At 39.4% G+C, this 18,596-nt stretch overlaps 1 protein-coding gene across 1 annotated transcript; it reads right to left on the minus strand.

Annotated features, from left to right (window-relative positions):
- Positions 1–900: 900 nt before the first annotated feature.
- On the minus strand, positions 901–15,281 carry LOC134532189 (apolipoprotein D-like). Its single transcript, XM_063368601.1, has 5 exons — positions 15,057–15,281; positions 12,751–12,881; positions 10,607–10,698; positions 4,675–4,767; positions 901–1,702 (listed from the first exon to the last, which is right to left on the minus strand). Exons 1-5 carry the CDS (start codon positions 15,177–15,179, stop codon positions 1,560–1,562), a joined length of 582 nt encoding a protein of 193 aa, XP_063224671.1. The 5' UTR covers positions 15,180–15,281; the 3' UTR covers positions 901–1,559.
- Between the last annotated feature and the right edge of the window lie 3,315 nt (positions 15,282–18,596).

Genomic DNA, 18,596 nt, shown 5'->3' on the forward strand with positions numbered 1-18,596 from the left:
CAAAGTATTTTGTTATTACTGATAAAAAATTAATACTATACTTAAATTACTTGCCATTTGAAAATCACAGTTTCTCCTTAGAATTATTTTACTCTCATCAAAAACAGGGTTTTATTTGTGAAGACACTGAAATATCAATGTTTTAAATGTTTATTTTATGCTGCAACATTCAATTCAAAACATTATTGATTGTTTTGTTGGACACGCACGTAAAGTTGTTTGATCGGAAGTTACAATTACAGAACAGCGAACGTAGTCGTTTAAAAGTGTGAGGTTCTTCTCGGGCGGGAAATTGTAAAGATTCCAGTAAAGTGTGCGTGTCTCGAAGGACGACAGCATCTGAAGCAGTGGCTCAGGGGACCTGAAAGTACATAGTCTAGAGACCAAGTGAAAATGGAGACTCTCAAGGCCCAAGACAACGTCCAATCGCGAGTGAGTATCTGTGGCACGGGTCACGGGTGTAGGGCGCATTGGCTGTCCAAGGCGAAGCCGCTGTTATCTTGTGTTATTCGCGGACCGAATTGGCGGTCGCTTGTGCACAGTTGCATCAGCTGCCTGACGCGTCTAGAGTTTTAGTACGGTACCTAACAATATAGATGTAACACTTCTTAGGTAAAAACTAAAAAAACAAATTTCAAGATGATAAATATCAGTACCAAAAACCAATTGTTTGCAAGACTATGTGTATTTTATTAATTTATCAGAATTAGTAGTTATGTTTGAACTTGTTATTGTCGAACCTATATACAGCATATAGTGCAAAATATTTCACAATTTTGTCTGTTGTAGTTTTTTTTTAATCATTTAAAATTATATACGAAGTTCTGCATCTGCAATGCAATATCTTACTTCACCACACTCATGTACACCCATAGTCTGGAATAAATGTAAACAAATGGCTTCCATATTGGAGAGTATATTCCGTTGCTTTGTCTCTTCCTCTGTCTTTACATTGTCTCCACTCCAGGATAACATATATTTCACAAAGTCTTTTCGGCACACCTGAAACTTGGGATTTCTTTTTATTCCTTACCTTGCTTGCAAACAGCTTGCTAGAATAATGACAGGGACCTTAAAATCAGAACTTTTACTGGGTAATTCTTAAGAAAAGCATTTTTTTTCCAGAAATAAAAAATAAAAAAATTCAAAACGCTAGTAGTTAACAATTTCAACGAGTGGTTAGTTTAGGTGTAACAATTACCAATTCTTGGTACCGTGAGAATGGTAGCCGGTTAGCTGCATTAAAAATACTTTAAAAGAGTGGATGGTTGACTATTTTAGGTTAGTTACATTAAAATATTGATGTTGGAAATTAAACATTTGAATATAGGCAACATAATGTAATCAAGTCCACTAATTGGCCTTATAAACATATATAATAGGTGTTACCGAAGTTGCACCAGCGAGCTGTGAACTTCGTTAAACTTCGAAACTGTTCGGGGGACTTCAAGTTACAAGGAGGTAAACATTCGAGCGTGCCGGAAAGTGTTTTGTAAATGGTGGGCTTCCCTCCGCTCCCCTCAGCCCCCGCCTGGATCCCCCATGGTAGCAGAGCGTGGTCACGAGGCCAGGGCGGGGCAGTCCTCGTGTCGGGTGTCTTCGTACAGGCTCGTGTCCACTTCGGCGCGCTGCTCTATTTCGTGCACGGCGTCGCGCGCGGCGTCTCCCAGCTCCTTGCTGCGACCCAGCACCCACGCGTAGCCTGCGACACGACACGTCACGGCCAGAGCCAACAAGGCAGAGAACCTCTACATCCTTCTACATTCATACTTGTCAGAGAAACAAAACTACGTTTAGCATGATTTTGTCAGACTTTAAGTACAGGATGTCCATAAAAGGAGATCCCAGTTTCAATGGTACATTATAACAGTTTATTTTAGACTATTTTCAACAAACAATACATACCTTAGTTTTTCTCAAAACTTTTCAACATGTTTACCTTTAGCTATACGGCACACTTCCAACCTAAAGTCCAATTCTTCCCACACTTTGTTTTACAAGTCCGGAGTTATGGAAGCAATAGCTTTTTTCAATTATGTAGATACGATCTGTTTTAAAGCCCCTAAGGAAAAAAGAATCTCGACCATTACGACCAATCCAATGGTCATAGACTTCGACGTTCAACCACTCTCTTACAAATAGATTCTGAAATTACATATTCGGTCATAGCAAATAGCAGAACACAAAATTTATTTTTGTTTAAGAGTCGCCATTTTGAGTAGATGGTGCTTCAGGCGAGAACAACCAAGCAGAACTCGCATATGCGCTCATCTAAAACTGTTTGAGTTACTCGTTAATCATGAACTTTAACCAAAACCTACAACGCTTACAGTTTATACTATTACAATTTTTTTTATTAAAGCATTAGTTATATTATGGACATACTGCATTTGCCTGTTCAGCCAAACCTTTACTTTCATAAATCCCTCTTAATTGTATTCCACAATTAATGCTGTTATTTTTGTAGGTTCTTATAATAGAATTTCGACTACTGGTTACCAAAGTATTTATTTGTGAAAGTTTTCCCGAAGAAATACACTATCCACAGAGTAGCGGACTTGTGACTTTTGTAGTTATTGGACTGAACCAACAGACCTGAAGGACGACTTCCCAATAATGCAATACAGTTGGTAAACTTTGTGACAAGTTTTGTAATTGTCCAAGTATATTTGTTTCGTACAAAAGAAAACTAACATCACACATGTGTATGCAAATTATTGCTAGAAAGCAGAATTATTAAGATACTTCTTCTCTTTCATGAAGTATCCTTTTTTGAAAGACCCAGCCTATAAAAAAAATAATTTTTTCTTCTTACAGCCACAATGAACCAAAAATTATGAATGACTCAATGCCTTTTCTTTTATAAACCAGTTTCGAAGGCGGTAGCTATAAACCAAGTTACTGATAAATTTGTATTCCAAACTGTTGTCTTTTTATCTAAAAGTTAGTCACAAAAAAGATTTTTTTTAATCTATGACCTAAAATTATCATCACTCCACCTGCATATGTTCCCTTAAAATACTACTATAAACTACAAATACGTGACGTGGCACAGTAAAATTCCTGCGCAATGAAATGTTTAACGAAAATAGTATATTAACTAGTTGGTAATAACATCCCCTTTCAGTGCGAAAATAGGAGTTGTAAGATCATTACGACATGCAAGTAGAAACTCTTGAGTTTCACTCGCTTTTTTTAATGAGTGCGTATTAACATGGAATTATTAAGAAAGATTAGCTGTTCCAAAGAAAACTTTGTTTTTCAGGTGCGTGTAGTGACGCCTTCCAGGCGTGCAACCAGTATATATTCTTCACGTGACCCTGCAGCCTACGTCAAGGGGTAGCATTTAAAAACTAAACAGACTCGACTAAAATTACAAAACAACTTGTTAACGCTAAAAAAACTAAAGAAAAAATGTTTTCAATGGTTCCCTGCAGCGTCGATGCAGTTGAGATATCTACTTGCATGGACTGTGTTTTCCGACTTTACTTAAACATTTAATAATGCAGGAATTTTTTGCAAGCTTTCGTTTATAATTAGATTTTTAAAATCAATATGTTGCTAATAATTATTCACTTTAGATTTACGAAGAAACATTGTTCACAAATCATCGAATGACTTAGTAAATTTGCGAAGGCCTTCTTAAGTTTACGGGGTTTTAATTTTTATAATTTTAACATAAACTCACAAGACTAATATTCATGCATGCGCCAGTTAGGAGCCTTGCACTTAGAGGCGATACCACGCTAGCAGCACCAGTGAGCACCACTCTTAACATCCCGCCCCACTAACACAGATAAACCTCTGACTAGGTGGAGCCCTACTCTTATAAATTAGATAAAATAAATTTTTCTATGATGACTTTCTAAGATTTCAGGAATGCGTTAAAATGGTAGTTTGAAGAGCCATTATTATTTTTTCCTTCAGATTTTCGGACTCATTTTTTTAACGGAAAGTTATTCCACATTACCCTAAACTCTCAGATCATCAGCTACTCTCCCCACGAGTGATACTTGGAAACTGGGTCTGCCAATGATTGGAGATGATTTATGTGATGAAAATTACATAATATCACTGAATTTTTTTAACAGTGTGGGTATCGTTGAATCCGCTTTAGGGCATATATTGCTGTTTGTTTTCTCGTTTTATTTTTTATGGGAATCTGTAGTAAAAATATATATCACGAATAGGGGGCGACTGAAATGCTGCCCCTTGGAAGGGCAGCCCTTCAGGATTTTTCTGGCAATGGTTTGTTTGTACAGCTACTGGAAGGAAAGTCCATCCAATTTCTGAAAACATGTTTCTTTAAGTGTTTAAATAATGCTGAAAACTTGCCCCTTGGAAGCGCAGTCCATCAGGATTTTTCTGACATTAGTATTTTTGAAAGGTTGTCTGAATTGTTGCCCCTTGGATGGGCAGCCCTTCAGGATTTTTCTGACAGTGGTTAGTTTATAAAGTGACCTAACCTAACCTAACCTTATCTAACCTAACCTAACCTAACCACTGTCAGAAAAATCCTGAAGGGCTGCCCATCCAAGGGGCAACAATTCAGACAAACTTTCAAAAACACTACTGTCAGAAAAATCCTGATGGGCTGCCCTTGCAAGGGGCAACAATTCAGCTCCCCCACGAATAGAAGTACACGCTGTGCACATGTTCGCGAGGCTGGCTCACCAGTGTACTCGTGCGTGCCTGTCAACATGCACGACCACACCACGGCGTACTCCACGTAGTCCGTGCCCAGCACCCAGTACGGCGTGTCCAATCCTGCAACAGACACGTGCCGCGCGCTCAGCCCCGCCAGCCAATCACACGCCCGCACGACCGTCCAAACCTCCTCAAGCTGAAACTTCCGATGTTTTCTGGATGGAATTGTAACCTAAAAAATGTCTGAAACGGCATAGCCTTTATTTCAAAAGGTTTTTAAGTTTTTTTTTTAAAATGTTTTAGCTCAGTCATATTATGTTTTTTTTTTTTTAACTTGCATTTCTCAACAGGTTTTAAAATACTGATATCTATATAAATAATAATGCAAATGTTCCGTTCTTTAAAAATCTTAAATCTTACAAAGTTCTTTACCGATAGCTTTGAAATTTTTACATAATGTTGCATTCGAATACGCGTGGGTTTTTATATACCTGTCATAGGCCTACTTGTTTCAAGTAAAAAATATAGATAAAAATATAGTTAGGTAATAACATAGATTTTCAATGTTTTCGTTGCTATTGAGTCCAGAAAAAGATATAGACATATGCATATAGATAGAGAGAGGTAGATATATATATAGGTATATGTATACACATACAAATATACATAGTGTGATAGATGCGTTGTATATATGTCTTCCTACTGCAAACAAATTTTAAAAAAAATTTTGGTTGAGGCATTGCAAGGAATGCTATTAGCTAGTTTGAAATAAAAAAAATTAACGTGATATAAATGTGTAATTAATAACGTACGCTAACCAAATTTATTTAAATAAATGATTTTAGCAATAAATAAGTTTAATGATTAATAAGTGCTTGGGTCACAAAATTCTCAAGCTAATAAACGTTTACAAGAAAATTTTTCTTGAATATTCAAGTTTTTCTAGTCAGTTTCGGGCAATTCAAGTGGGGGAAAAAAAAGGTTCTGACGGACGTGTGAATTATTGCGAGTCGTTAGGGGGACGCACCACAACGCCGAAATACCACAACGCCGAACGTACAATAACGCCGAAAACCATAACACCGAATGCCAAATTGACTACAACGCCGACAGCTAGAAAACTGCTGTGTACCACAACGCCGAAAAATGTCATTGCAGGACTGCCACAAAGGTTAGGTTAGGTAAGGTTAGCACACAAATTCATTCAGTTGTTTTTCATTTTGCTCCTTTCTCCTCGCAGCAACATTTTTCGGCGTTACTGTATTTCGGCGTTGTGGTACACAGCAGTTTTCTAGCTGTCGGCGTTGCGGTGAATTTGGCATTCGGCGTTATTGTACGTTCGGCGTTGTGGTAACGACCCGTCGTCAGGCTTGTTGAGGGTCGGAGGAATGACGGACGGACGCGGTGGATCGTCCAGACCAGAGCTAATACAGGGCCCGTGTTCATCGTGGCGCGGCTCAGCGCAGTGCAGATGCAAACAAGTCTAGTTAACGAGTTTAGTGGCGAGCTACAACAGTTCAGTTCTAACCACATGTTCCACTGCTCCAGTTCGTGACTGCTAACGGTTGATGAACACATTCAAACACCGCTGTATAAATGCAGCTTTCTCTTTGTTTTGTCCCCATAAATATTCTGTAGAATGTACAACTATTTTATATATTTAAAGTCGGTTTACGGACGATAATTTTACGTGATAACGTCATAAGAAAACATGGATGAATAATTGCATACTACTTATTAATTTTAAAATACTATTCACAGTTTTTGAAAATTTAATTTAAATAATTTGTTTAAATATAATCACGAACAATTAGTTAAAAAGCCCGCCTTAACCTTTTTGATATTATAGAAGATTATCTCGCACGGTGGTTGGCCGGTTCTTGCACGCTGGGCTCAGGCGGAACATGACAATGAGTCATGCTTTTTCGTGCGTGCAGCCGGCGTTCACTGATTTATAATACGTTATCACGTCAAAAAAGCTATGAAATTTGTTTCCAAAAAAAATGCCAATGTTTCATTTTAACTGCCTAACATACGAAGCAGTAAGCCAAACTACACACTCACCTTCAATGTTTCATTAGCAGAGACCGAAAAAGATGCTGCTTTATTTCGGTATATGCAATAATTCAAACAATTATCACATTGTACTGGTTCTACCATTGGTTCACCTTAAATCTGGAAGAATCTTGGCCAATTAAAGACCCTCGATCAATGAAGTAAACATAGAGACAGGAAAAATTCGCGAAATTATTTCTCGATAGGCTAAAATACAAAATAGTTATACCTCAGTGCTGCCTCTGCTATCGGCTCACATCTCACCTGGATGACTCTGGGCCGATGAGAAACACCCAACCAAAGCTGTATCGAATCACAGGCTGCTACGTTGGGACGTCTCACAAGACAGCAGCCAATGAGTGGGTGACATTGGACCGAGTGTACGTAGAACTATGGAGTTCATCCTGCAGGTCATTGAACCCGCGAATATCTTCCGGTCCCTACTTATCAGCGCTTCTGGCGCCTTCCCCGACCTACTACATGATCCTGGGAGCCCTCGGTCACCCATGGACCGTCCAAACCTCTCCTAGTTGTCCAGGCTGGTACCACGGCGTCAGCTCCTGTCAGCGCTACACCTCGGGGACAGCAGCACTCAGGCGCTCTGCCTTATTCAGTCGCGGTCAGGCGGGTCGTCTCCGAGGGTTGAATTATTGAGCGGCGAGGTGTCTGCCGCGGTCCAGGGGCCGCTGCGAGCCTTACGTGCCGCAGCTTGAAACACTCACCAGCCTTGCTGGCGTAGCACACGCCCTACTGCGGCTAAACACCAGCAAACCTTTTAGACTTTGTTTAAAAAAATACACGTTCTTCAAGAAAAAATAAATAAAATTTTCATATTCAGAAGGAATAAAAATATGTCCACAATTTTGGAAATCTGGTAAAAAAAAAAAAGGTCAAGTGGGCTAACGATGATGTAAGAATCAGAGTCCATTCACGGACCTGCATTTTAGACCCCTATTTAAATAAAATACTATTGGGAAATTGTTATAAAAGTATATTTTTCAAATCATAAAGTTAAGAAGACAACATAAATGTGCCTAGGCCTACACGAGTGTTCATTTGGAATGGAAAAAAAAAAATCTTCTGCTTTTTTACCTAATTGGACCCGCCAAATGAAATCTACAAGTGAGCATTCTTTACGAAAAAAATGCATTTTTTTAGAAGGCATTACACAGCCTACTTCTTCAAACACTGAGTTTGGTAACTGTATGAAAATTGAGGTGAAAAAAAAATTAGCATTCTTGATTTATTATGATATTTATAACCTCCTACACCACCACAAGAAAAAAAATGATATATATGAAATAGCCGCTTCTTCTTAAGACACTGGAGTGATGTAAAATTTAGATCGTGTTACATTTTGAGTTATATCTGTTAGTAGTATACAAATGTATTTCCTAGATCTGGCGCCGGCGCGTGGATTGTGATTGTCGGTCCGCCATATTGGATTTGTGGAGCAGATCCCGTTGGCAACGTCGATGTCAACACTGGAGGAGACTTCAACAGACGTGGTACCGCCAGCAGAAGAGACTTTAATGCCTCTAGTGCTGGCTGCACAGGGAAACTCGGTGAACGCTGGTTCGCCATCAATGGAGACTTCAATGGATGCCGAATCGGCAACAACTAACGAACATCGGTGCTGTTACTGCGACAAGATTTTCTCAAATAACAGCAATGCTCGACGACATGAGAATAGAGAATGTGCCAAGAACCTATATCGTAAAATGTTTGTTTGTGAGAAATGTCATAAGCAGTTTGCCAGAAAAGATAATATGAAAACGCACATGAAGGCATGCAAAGGTCCTGCTGTTCGGCAGAAAGTAAAGGTTTCGGCGCAACAACGATGCATTGATGTTCATAAGAGTATGCCTGGAGATGGTGCAACTGCGGCAACGCTAGTATCTGGATCGGGTCTGAAAGGTTCGTCTTCATCACCACGGTATCCTTGCAGCTACTGTGATACGTCGTTCGCATTTGCTCATGATGCACGAAGACATGAGCGGAGCAAATGCACGAAGAATCCATCTCGCATGAAGTTTCGATGTGATGAGTGTCATGAATGGTTTACTAGAATTGATAATTTGCGACGACATGCGAAAAACTGTAAAGGTGAAGTCCGTGTGCCTACTGCTGAACTACCTGCAGAAATTTCGACTCCTCGGTTTAGGTTGAAGGCTCGTGAGCGTACAAGCAAGAAAACCGATGTGGAGCAACCGATTGGTATGACGTCTGAACAGGAAAATAAACCTAAGACTGTGTTCGGCGCATTACAAGTGAACGATAATGGCTTCTACTTGGCGCAGTCTGCATTTCGTGGAACATTGAAGGACTACTATTATTTAAATACGTTAGGTGAGTCGAAAGACATTTGTAATTTTCTTGACGATATCAGACAGAGGATAATCAATCAGCTTACTGATGATGTAGCAACAAACGGACCTTTGAAATATAACTTGTGGTTGGACTGTATATATGGAAAGCCATATCCGTTCGATGACAAAGTGAAGAAGTGTGCATTCAAGACATCGGCTGCAGTAATTTACAGTTCTAACGATGTGAAGCAAACTGTTAAAAACGGTATCCAGAAACTCTGTCAAGAAGAGGTGGACTATGTCTGTAAAGGTTCTGGCTGGACTCTGTCTAGTATAAACCGATTGGAGCTAAGAATTAGTCATTTCACACCGCTGCGGAACTAAATGATTATAAGATTGCTGGCTTTCGCAAATGATCCTGTAGTAGAATAGAAATTATGTAATAAATATTATGTTTGTAAAAGAACTTGTGGTGTTTAATTCCTCGAACCTGTTACTATTGTGTTAAATTGATGTTATATTTAATTTTTTTGCATCGTCCTAGATCGTACCAAGGACCTTAGTCGACCTAATCGAGCAGTATATAGATTACAAATTTATTTAATGAATTTTGGAATTTTTCTCGAATTTCTAGCTTAATAATTATGGATTTTCAAGATGGCGGCCAAATGACAAGATGTCGGGTGTCACAGCAATAATAAATGATTACTGCACTCTAGCGGATAAGAATTAAACTAACATGGCGTCAGCGCACTCTCGCCGACGATACACTGATGATGGCTTCCAGCAGACGAGGACAAGATGGCGGCCATGACGTCATACTACCTGACGATATATATGCTTTGAAAAAAAAAGTGGAGGGAGTCAGTATGCCCGCAGCCACCGCGGGGGGAAGGATCGGTAGCCATTTTTATTTTTTTTGCACTCGTCGGGTTTGAACCGAGGACTCCGAGCTCCGTGTTGTAAATGTTTGTTTTTTAAATATTTTATTAAAAATTTTATTATTTAATTTTTTTTTAATTTTTAAAAAAAATTTCATTAAAATCGGATAATAAATAAAAAAGTTAAAGATGGCGGTCGTAACGTAAATTGCAACGGTGACGTCATCATCCAATATGGCCGATAACACAATGACGGAATGTTCGAGAAAACGAAATGACGTCATCCAAGATGGTGGATCCAAGATGGCCGTCGGGGTCAAGGTCAAAGGTCAAGGTCACATCCTGATAGAGGCTTAACTGAGGCTTGAGTTAAGGATGCTTAAGCCTCTATCAGGACATTTCTAGCCGTTGGGATTTTTAAGGACTAAATCGGGAAATTTTCCCTCGAAACGGGAATTTTTCCCTCGAAAACGGGAAATTTTTTCTTAAAACGGGAAATTTTGAGTCATTTTGAGTCATTTTTGAGGAATTTTGAGGAATTTTTGCCGCCGTGACGTCACAAATCCAATATGGCGGACCGACAATCACAATCCACGCGCCGGCGCCAGATCTAGGAAATACATTTGTATACTACTTCTGTTGTTTTCAGAAAAATACGATAGTGCAGGAATAAACGAGGAGTGTCGTATAACCCTCACCAGCACAGATACTCACCGTTATAAGAAAAGTTGACGGTCATCTTGCCGTCCTCTGAAGTGTTTCTCTCTCTACGAATCACTCCATCAAGCACGATGTTTTTAGAGTTTCTGCAAAAATAAACATAGAAAAATGCTCCAATGCTATTTTTTTGTAGCTTTAAATAGTTACCGATTGTGAGAAGAAAATAACGGAGGTTAGATCCTACAGAAGTGTTGTCCCAAGGGGCTTATATTTAACTTTAAATTCAAGATGACTCTAAAACAGATCCGCGAAATATTTTTGTTTCCATAATTGACATAGAGACATTTCCAAACAGGTAGCAGGTGGTTGGATAATTATTTTCTTTTAATTATGCATGCAATTATGAATTATGATTTGATACAATTCTTTGGACATACGCCATGCCAGTTTTGCTTTTTATCATGGAAGAACTTCAATAAAGTATTATCCCACTCTGTTTGCAACTGTGGTCCTTCCACGGATATTTTTTCCTGTCTTATTGTTAGTGTTTGCCTTTAGGCTTGTTCTCAATGAGTTTGTTTTCTTTTTTTCATTTTTATTTAAGTTATAGTACTTTATGCGCGTTATGAAAAAATATGAAAATGAATTTTCACGATGCGACGCACCGTGCGAGGAAGTTTTTACAGCATGAAAAAAAAGCTATATTAAATTAAATATTATAAATTTGGTTTTAATTCTTATACTTTATTGATTGTTATTGGATACTGGTCCAAATAATTAAAAAAATATTTAAAAAATTATTTATTGTTAATGTTAATGATAGTTAATTTGTGTTCATAAACCTTTTCATGTGTATTTATATAATTGCAGATTTGTTTCCGTATAAATATTTTGATTGCATTTTAAATTATTACTTTATTATTTAATAAATAATTATAATTAATAAATACTATAAATTTAGAATAGTTATTGATTATCATTATTAATAAATATTATCTTTATTACTATAATATATTAAATAATTAATTCTACACATTAAATCATATTAAACGTTAGTATTTATTTAAATTTATTAATTTCATATACCAACCTTATTCATAATATCACTCCAGTCCTTTTATTATTTTATTTCTTTTAATTATTTGCATGCAAAATTAAAGTTAGTTTTTAATCTCGAAAAAATAAGCATAACTTCTAACGGGCGTACATAAGTACATGCACCCCTTTTTTTTATTGTTTTTCTTGAAGTTTTTCCATGTCAAACGGTGAAAAACTTACAATGGCGTATGACTAAGGGCAGGCATTTTTCGCGAATAAATCTGAAAACTTATTAAACTGCAGCAAGTTATACTCAAACCAGCGGTTTCTACCTTGTGATTGGCAGACGTCAGCGAGGAAGTCGTTGCCCTATATGACACGAGCCACTCAGGACGCGTTTGCTTCCGCAATGACTCAAATGTGATTGGTGTTGTAACAATCGATATTGACCTGAAAGAAACTCGTCCAATCACGAGACGCAGACGATGCTACAGTGTTTTAACTTTCAGCTGGTCTCGGAATCTTTTCGCGAAATGTGCATGGCCCTAAGTATGACTAGAGACCTGAAAAATTCGCGGGTTCATTTCGTGTTATGCTAAAATTCAAATAATTATACCTTAGTGCTGCTTCTGTCATTGGTTAACTGTTAATCTGGAGGACTGAGGGCCAATTAGAGACCCTCACTCATAGAAGTGTCGAATCACAGGCCACCCAGTCGAGACGACTCACAAGTCAACAGCCAATGAACAGTTGGCATTTGCCCGAGTGAGTAGAGGATATTGGAGTCTATCCTGGAGGTCATTGAACCCGCGAATTTTCCGGTCTCTAGGTATGACCGAAGGATTGTGTTTTATGGATAGGGACACCTGTATTTCGCGATTTTATTTCATGTAAAGGTATTTCACAAACCACTGTAGCTTTTTTAAAGAGTCATGGCAAATTGTGAGGGTGCAGCAGTACTCTGACCACATTCTCATTGGCCCCGTCAAGAGCGGGACGACACCTCTCACCGACCTCAGCCAATAACCACAGCAGAAAAGCTACAGTATTTTGTGAAATACCTTGACACGAAATGTATTCGCGAAATACAGGTGTCCCTATATGTGGATAGTTCTTTCGCGGTGGTCTGGTGACCGAGCCACAAATCTCCGCCGACTCACGCGATGTCGCGCCACTTGTTGACGATGGCGATCGTGCCGTCGGCAGCCACCGACACGTTGCCCGTGACGCACACGGAGTTGGGCTCGAACAGGTTGGGCTGTCGCCGCAGCTCGTACCACGGGCCCTGGAACTGCACCGGCGATCGCAAACACCAACGCAGAAGGAAGAGAAAAAAAAAATTGGTTGTCTGTAAAGTCGGTTTACGGACGATAGTTTAACGTGACAACGTCATAACAAAACATTGATGAAATGATTGCAAACTTTTATGAATAAAATTGAATCATTTTTATTTTAATAATAAAAAAATTAATACTTGAAAGTATACTAGTAATCAGATTTTTAAAATGCAAGAATAATTAACCTTTATTGCTGAAATTGTTGTTGTAATAAGCAATGAAAACCACATTAACTTTTCACTTCACTTTATAAACAGTCGACGAAACAGTTCACGTGTAGATGACTTGTAATTAATTTTAAAACTGGCGTTTAGTTTAAAGTTTAAATATAATTATGAACAAGTTTTCATATAAATAACCTGTAATCAAATATCTATCGTTAATTATATGAATCACCATAATTTTTTAATCTATTGTAACATAACCTATTATTACTGCACTCGCCGACAGCGTAACGGAACACAGCGTAACGGAACAATTGGAGTAACGGGACACAGCGTAACGGAACAATGTGCGTAACGGGACACTTTTTCGTGCGTGCAGCCGGCGTTCATCGATTTATTAGACGTTGTCACGTCAAAAAACAACCTTTTCTGTAAAATAACTAAAGGGTAGAGACCGCAAAATAAGAGCGCGTGTAATTACAGTACACCGTGATTGAAGTGAAACTGTTCGTGTTACTGTTTCTTCACACAATCCTGCAATTCGGAACACGCCATATCTCTGAACGATATATGAATTTCGTAACAGGTAGCGCCATCTATGAGGGGAAATGCAGGGACTGTCTCATCAGAGCTCTCTACGCTGCTGGTTGAACAAGGAGGAACGCGAGTGCGCTTGTAGCAAAAATATAATTCAAGGCACTTACAGCTGTATGTATAGGATACCTATATCTATTTACTGAAACCCTCTCTGTCTTATTCTTTCGTTCGTCTATCTCTCTCGGTTCTATTTTTTTTGGTGGGGGACGTATCATTGCTTAAAGAGGAGGACGTAAACGAGCCCAGAATTATATTTAGCATAGTGCTCTCTTTATATATCTTTGGCCAAGTGCCTATTCTCTGTCTTTTTATCGTCATAAATGTTTCACAACAATGTTTCACGAAAATGTTGCATTAAAATTAGACCTTTAAATTTTACTCTCATCGAGCCCATAAAGGCTTCACTTGAAAAATGGCGGATTCATTTCGTTTTATGCTCATAATCAAATAATTATACATTTTTGCTGCTTCTGCTATTAGTTCGCTGATAACCTGGAAGAATCTTGGCCAGTTAGAGACCCTCCTGTGACGCCTCACAATTCAGCGGCCAATGAACAGGCGACGTTTACCCAAGTATGCAGAGGATCAGGGAGTCTATCCAAATATTTGTCATTAAATTATGGGTAATAGAGATGCCGTAAGTCAATGACAAACACTTAAAAAAAACTGACCGAATTACTTGCAGCCTGGAGAGAAGATGACATGCTGCAACTGTCAATGAACACGTGACATCAGGATGATAACGCACACGCGAGTGGAGTACAATGACGCGAATTTGGCAGGTCTCAGTTTTGTAGACAGTTTATTACACAGAAAAAAAAAACTGTGCGTATATTTTTACAAAAGACTCCTTTGGAAATCTATTGCCAAGAAATAGTTAGTAACACTATGTACAAGAAATATATTCTTATTTTGTACAACACTACGGCTAAAGTTATTTTTCCATGTATGAAACAATACTGAGTATTTCTTACGAAAATTGGCATATAATTTAAAAAAAATTAAATTGATGTTTCATTCAAGCTGATTTTTAAAGCCACGGAAAATATAATCGATAATTAATTAATTTGACTTTACTTTATTTTTAAATGCTTATTAATTTGACGCAAGTTAATACAAATAACTTTAATTATTTTAAGGTAGTGGGCCAACACAAAGCATAAATGCCCGGGTAAGAATCAGAACCCTGTATTACTGAGGACACTGTTATGTAATATAAAAGTTGTTTTCATGTAAATGTACAAATGTCCAAATATCTTAAATGTTACATGAATATGTTAGTTCCATTCACACAAAGAAAGAACGACAGTGCAGACACAGGAGATCCCCCAGGACCCGGGAGGGTGTCCCAGGGAGCGCGCCACTCACCCGCAGAGGGTCGAAGTGCTGGAGCACGGGTTTGTCCGGACACTCGCGGTACACCTGGCTGGCCGCGGCGGGCTCCCAGCCCAGCGCCGCGCACAGCAGCAGCAGCAGCGCCGCCGGGGTCATGCTCGCACTGGCCGCGCGCTGGTCCCGCGGTCCGCCATCGGCCCGTGGTCACACCCGTAACAGTGGCGCGCCCGCGCCGAACCACGGTACACCGTCCCCTAACTACAGTGCACCGTCCCATAACTACGGTACACCGTCACCTAACTACGGCACACCATCCCAGAACCACGGCACACCATCCACTAACCACGGTACACCGTCCCCTAACTATGTTACACCGTCCCTTAACTACGGTACACTGTCCTCTAACTACGGTGCACCGCCCCCTAACTACGGTACACTGTCACTGAACTACGGTACACTGTCCCTGAACTACAGTACACAGTCACCTAACTACGGTACACTGTCCCTGAACTACGGTACACCGACAGCGAACTACGGTACACCGTCACCGAACGATGGTAAACCCACTCCAATAACAGTCGAAAGACCGGGAAAAATTCATGGAGTCTTTCCAAGTTATACTGGAAATCCAAACACAATGCTTGGCTTCTGGGTTGTTGCCATCATCAGGGGTCAGTTGCCTACAGTAGGCAACTGACAGTGATTGCAACGTCGACCGAAACGTCAGCGATATTTTCGCCTTCGACGCGGCTGCAACCGCGAAGCCAAGCAACTCCTGACAATGGGCGTGAATGCCTTCGATCTTTACATGTACCTTCATATTGCTTCTGTGATTGGCTAATGGTAAACCTTCACCCAAAGAATTATTCAAGCGCAGTCATCCCAGTCCACAAGTCTTTATCAAATGAGCAGGTGGCATTTGTACGAGTACGTGTAGGATTGTTGAGTCTATCCTAGACGTCAATGAAACTACGAAAATTTTCCAGTCCCTGATAATAGTTAGTGATCTGAAATTTTCGCGTTATTCCTTTAGTGGCATTTTCGATGGGTCATGGGTAGTTTGACACCCTGAAAAAATAATTACAAAATACAGAAATTGGTTATGATACACCCCTACATGCAAACTGGACAGAATGAAACTGTCGTAGCAGTTAATGAGTTGTTACTTGTTTGTGTACGAATGTGTGGAGAACAGTCTGGCATCAGAAAAGTTACGTATTTGGCTGGTTTATAATAAACATTGTTAAAATATTGTTAAACTGGCACAAAACAATGGTGCAGCGATACAAATATTATAGTGTGTTATTACAAAATGATTGTACGCCGACATAATATAATGGAACACAATCTCTTTTGACAACTGTTTAATTTGCTATAATTCTTATAATAACAATTTGATTACTGAGAATGGTAGTATTGAGTTAAATATTCCGCGAGAAAGAGAAGGTAAAATTTGCACCTGTAATTGTATCAAAGAATCAAACAAGAATAGATGGTTTAGATCAAAAGATAATATCTCTGTATGCCAAGGGGATGAGTTTGTCTGATATCAAGATCCAATTACATGAATTATATGATGCAGAAGTTAGTGAGAGTTAAATTAGTAGGATTACACTCCACTCTCTATTCTGTTCCCTGGCGGCCATTTCATGCAACACGAGGCTGACCGGCTCGGACACCTGAAACCATAAACCCAGAATACCAGCCAACAGAACATGCGCTGTTGAGATTAAACGTGCATGACTCGGTATTAAGGTATAAATTACATTGATTGCTTGATCGAGTTCCAAATAATTCACGTACAAGCACCATGGTAATGGTACGTCAAACATTCCTAGGAGCGAATCGCTGGCGTCAGGTCGGCAGCGTCTTGTAATGGTACCCTTTGCAAAAAGTGATATTAAATATCTTGCAAAGCCTGATATGTCATTCAAAGAAAATATACCATTTTTATTATTTTTAAAACCAGGTTATAATCAATTTTTTTTACATACGCGTGTAAAAAATTATTTTTTATCAATCTTCTCCATCATAAAAATCTTTCAAAGAACGTAACTACCTAGAATCCTTAGTTTCGTTGAGTTCCTCTTTGACTTTAACCGCACTTAATTCACATGCCGAGAAATATATGAGTATGATTGGCTGAAAGTGTACGGCGTGTCAAATTAATGACCGGTCAATAATTTAGGGATAATCAATGAGCGACTTGGTTCATGGTAAGATATTAGACGAAATTATAGGGTCTGATTATTTATTTCATATACATTTCCAAACCGTGTTCAAACCTTTGTATAACTAGTTTTGTATATAAGTCAAGTGTAAAAAAATACTTTTGAAACATTTTATATTGTAAGTTATTTTTATATTTTTTTTTATACACAGAGACTGAATGAACTTAAAATGAATTCTCCTTTCCAAAAAAATTCATAATGGTACGTTTTTAAGATATGGGCAGGGACCGGAAAAATTCGCGGGTTCAATGACTAGTAGGATGAACTCCATAGTTTTACTAGACTCGGTAAAATGTGACCCACTCATTGGCTGCTCTCTTGTGATACGTCCTAACGTAGCAGCCTGTGATTCGATACAGCTTTCGATGAGTGTTTCTCATTGGCCCAAATTCATCCAGGTGAGTTGTGAGCCAATAGCAGAGGCAGCACTGAGGTATAACTATTTGTATTTTAGCCTATCAATAAATTAATTCGCGAATTTTTCCGGTCTCTAGATATTGGTACAGTTTTGTACTATAACACCATTATGGTACAAGTACCGTGGTCTCGGCGAGCGTCTGGCAACCCTGGGTGCTTCGCCGGGCCCCATGCGGACACTGCCCCGCCCCGCTGACCCCAAGACGTGACGTCACCCCCGTCCCTCCCCCCTTCCCCCAGAAGCTGCAGTGCTGTCCGTTATCGCCGACACACAGACCCATAGACCCGGCACTGTGATCTCCAGAGAGAAGGGCAAAGTCATCTCTCGAGACGAAGCACCAACATTGGAGCGACAGTTACGACGGAGTAGCAAAGTAGACTGGAAGCACATGTACATCTGCTTCACGTTGATGATTGGACTACCGAGCTCTAAACACGCCCTTGAAGACTCCGTGACTAGAGACCCGGAAAATTCGCGGGTTCAATGACCTCCAGGATAGACTCCAATATCCTCTACACACTCGGGCAAATGCCAACTGTTCATTGGCTGCTGACTTGTGAGTCGTCTCGACTGGGTGGCCTGTGATTCTATCCTTCTTTGGTTGAGGGTTTTTAACTTGTTGAGATTCGTCCAGATGAACAGTAAGCCAATAGCAAAATTATCTAAGAGGTATATGTGTTTGAATTCTAGCCTATCACCGAATGAATCCGCGAATTTTGCATGTCTCTACTATAAGTAGGGGCAGGAAATTCATCGAAAAAATATCAAAACGCGTATTAGAATGCAACAAGGTGTATCCGCATCAGCATTTTCTTCCTTGTGATTGGCGGCCGTCTGCGAGAGAAATCGTTGCCTTATTTGACCGAACCACTCAGGACGCGTTTGCTTCCGCACTGAATTACTGTGATTCGTGTTGTAACACTC

This window comes from Bacillus rossius, chromosome 1 (assembly GCF_032445375.1).
Source record: "Bacillus rossius redtenbacheri isolate Brsri chromosome 1, Brsri_v3, whole genome shotgun sequence".
In the NCBI taxonomy this organism is placed as follows: Eukaryota; Metazoa; Arthropoda; class Insecta; order Phasmatodea; family Bacillidae; genus Bacillus; species Bacillus rossius.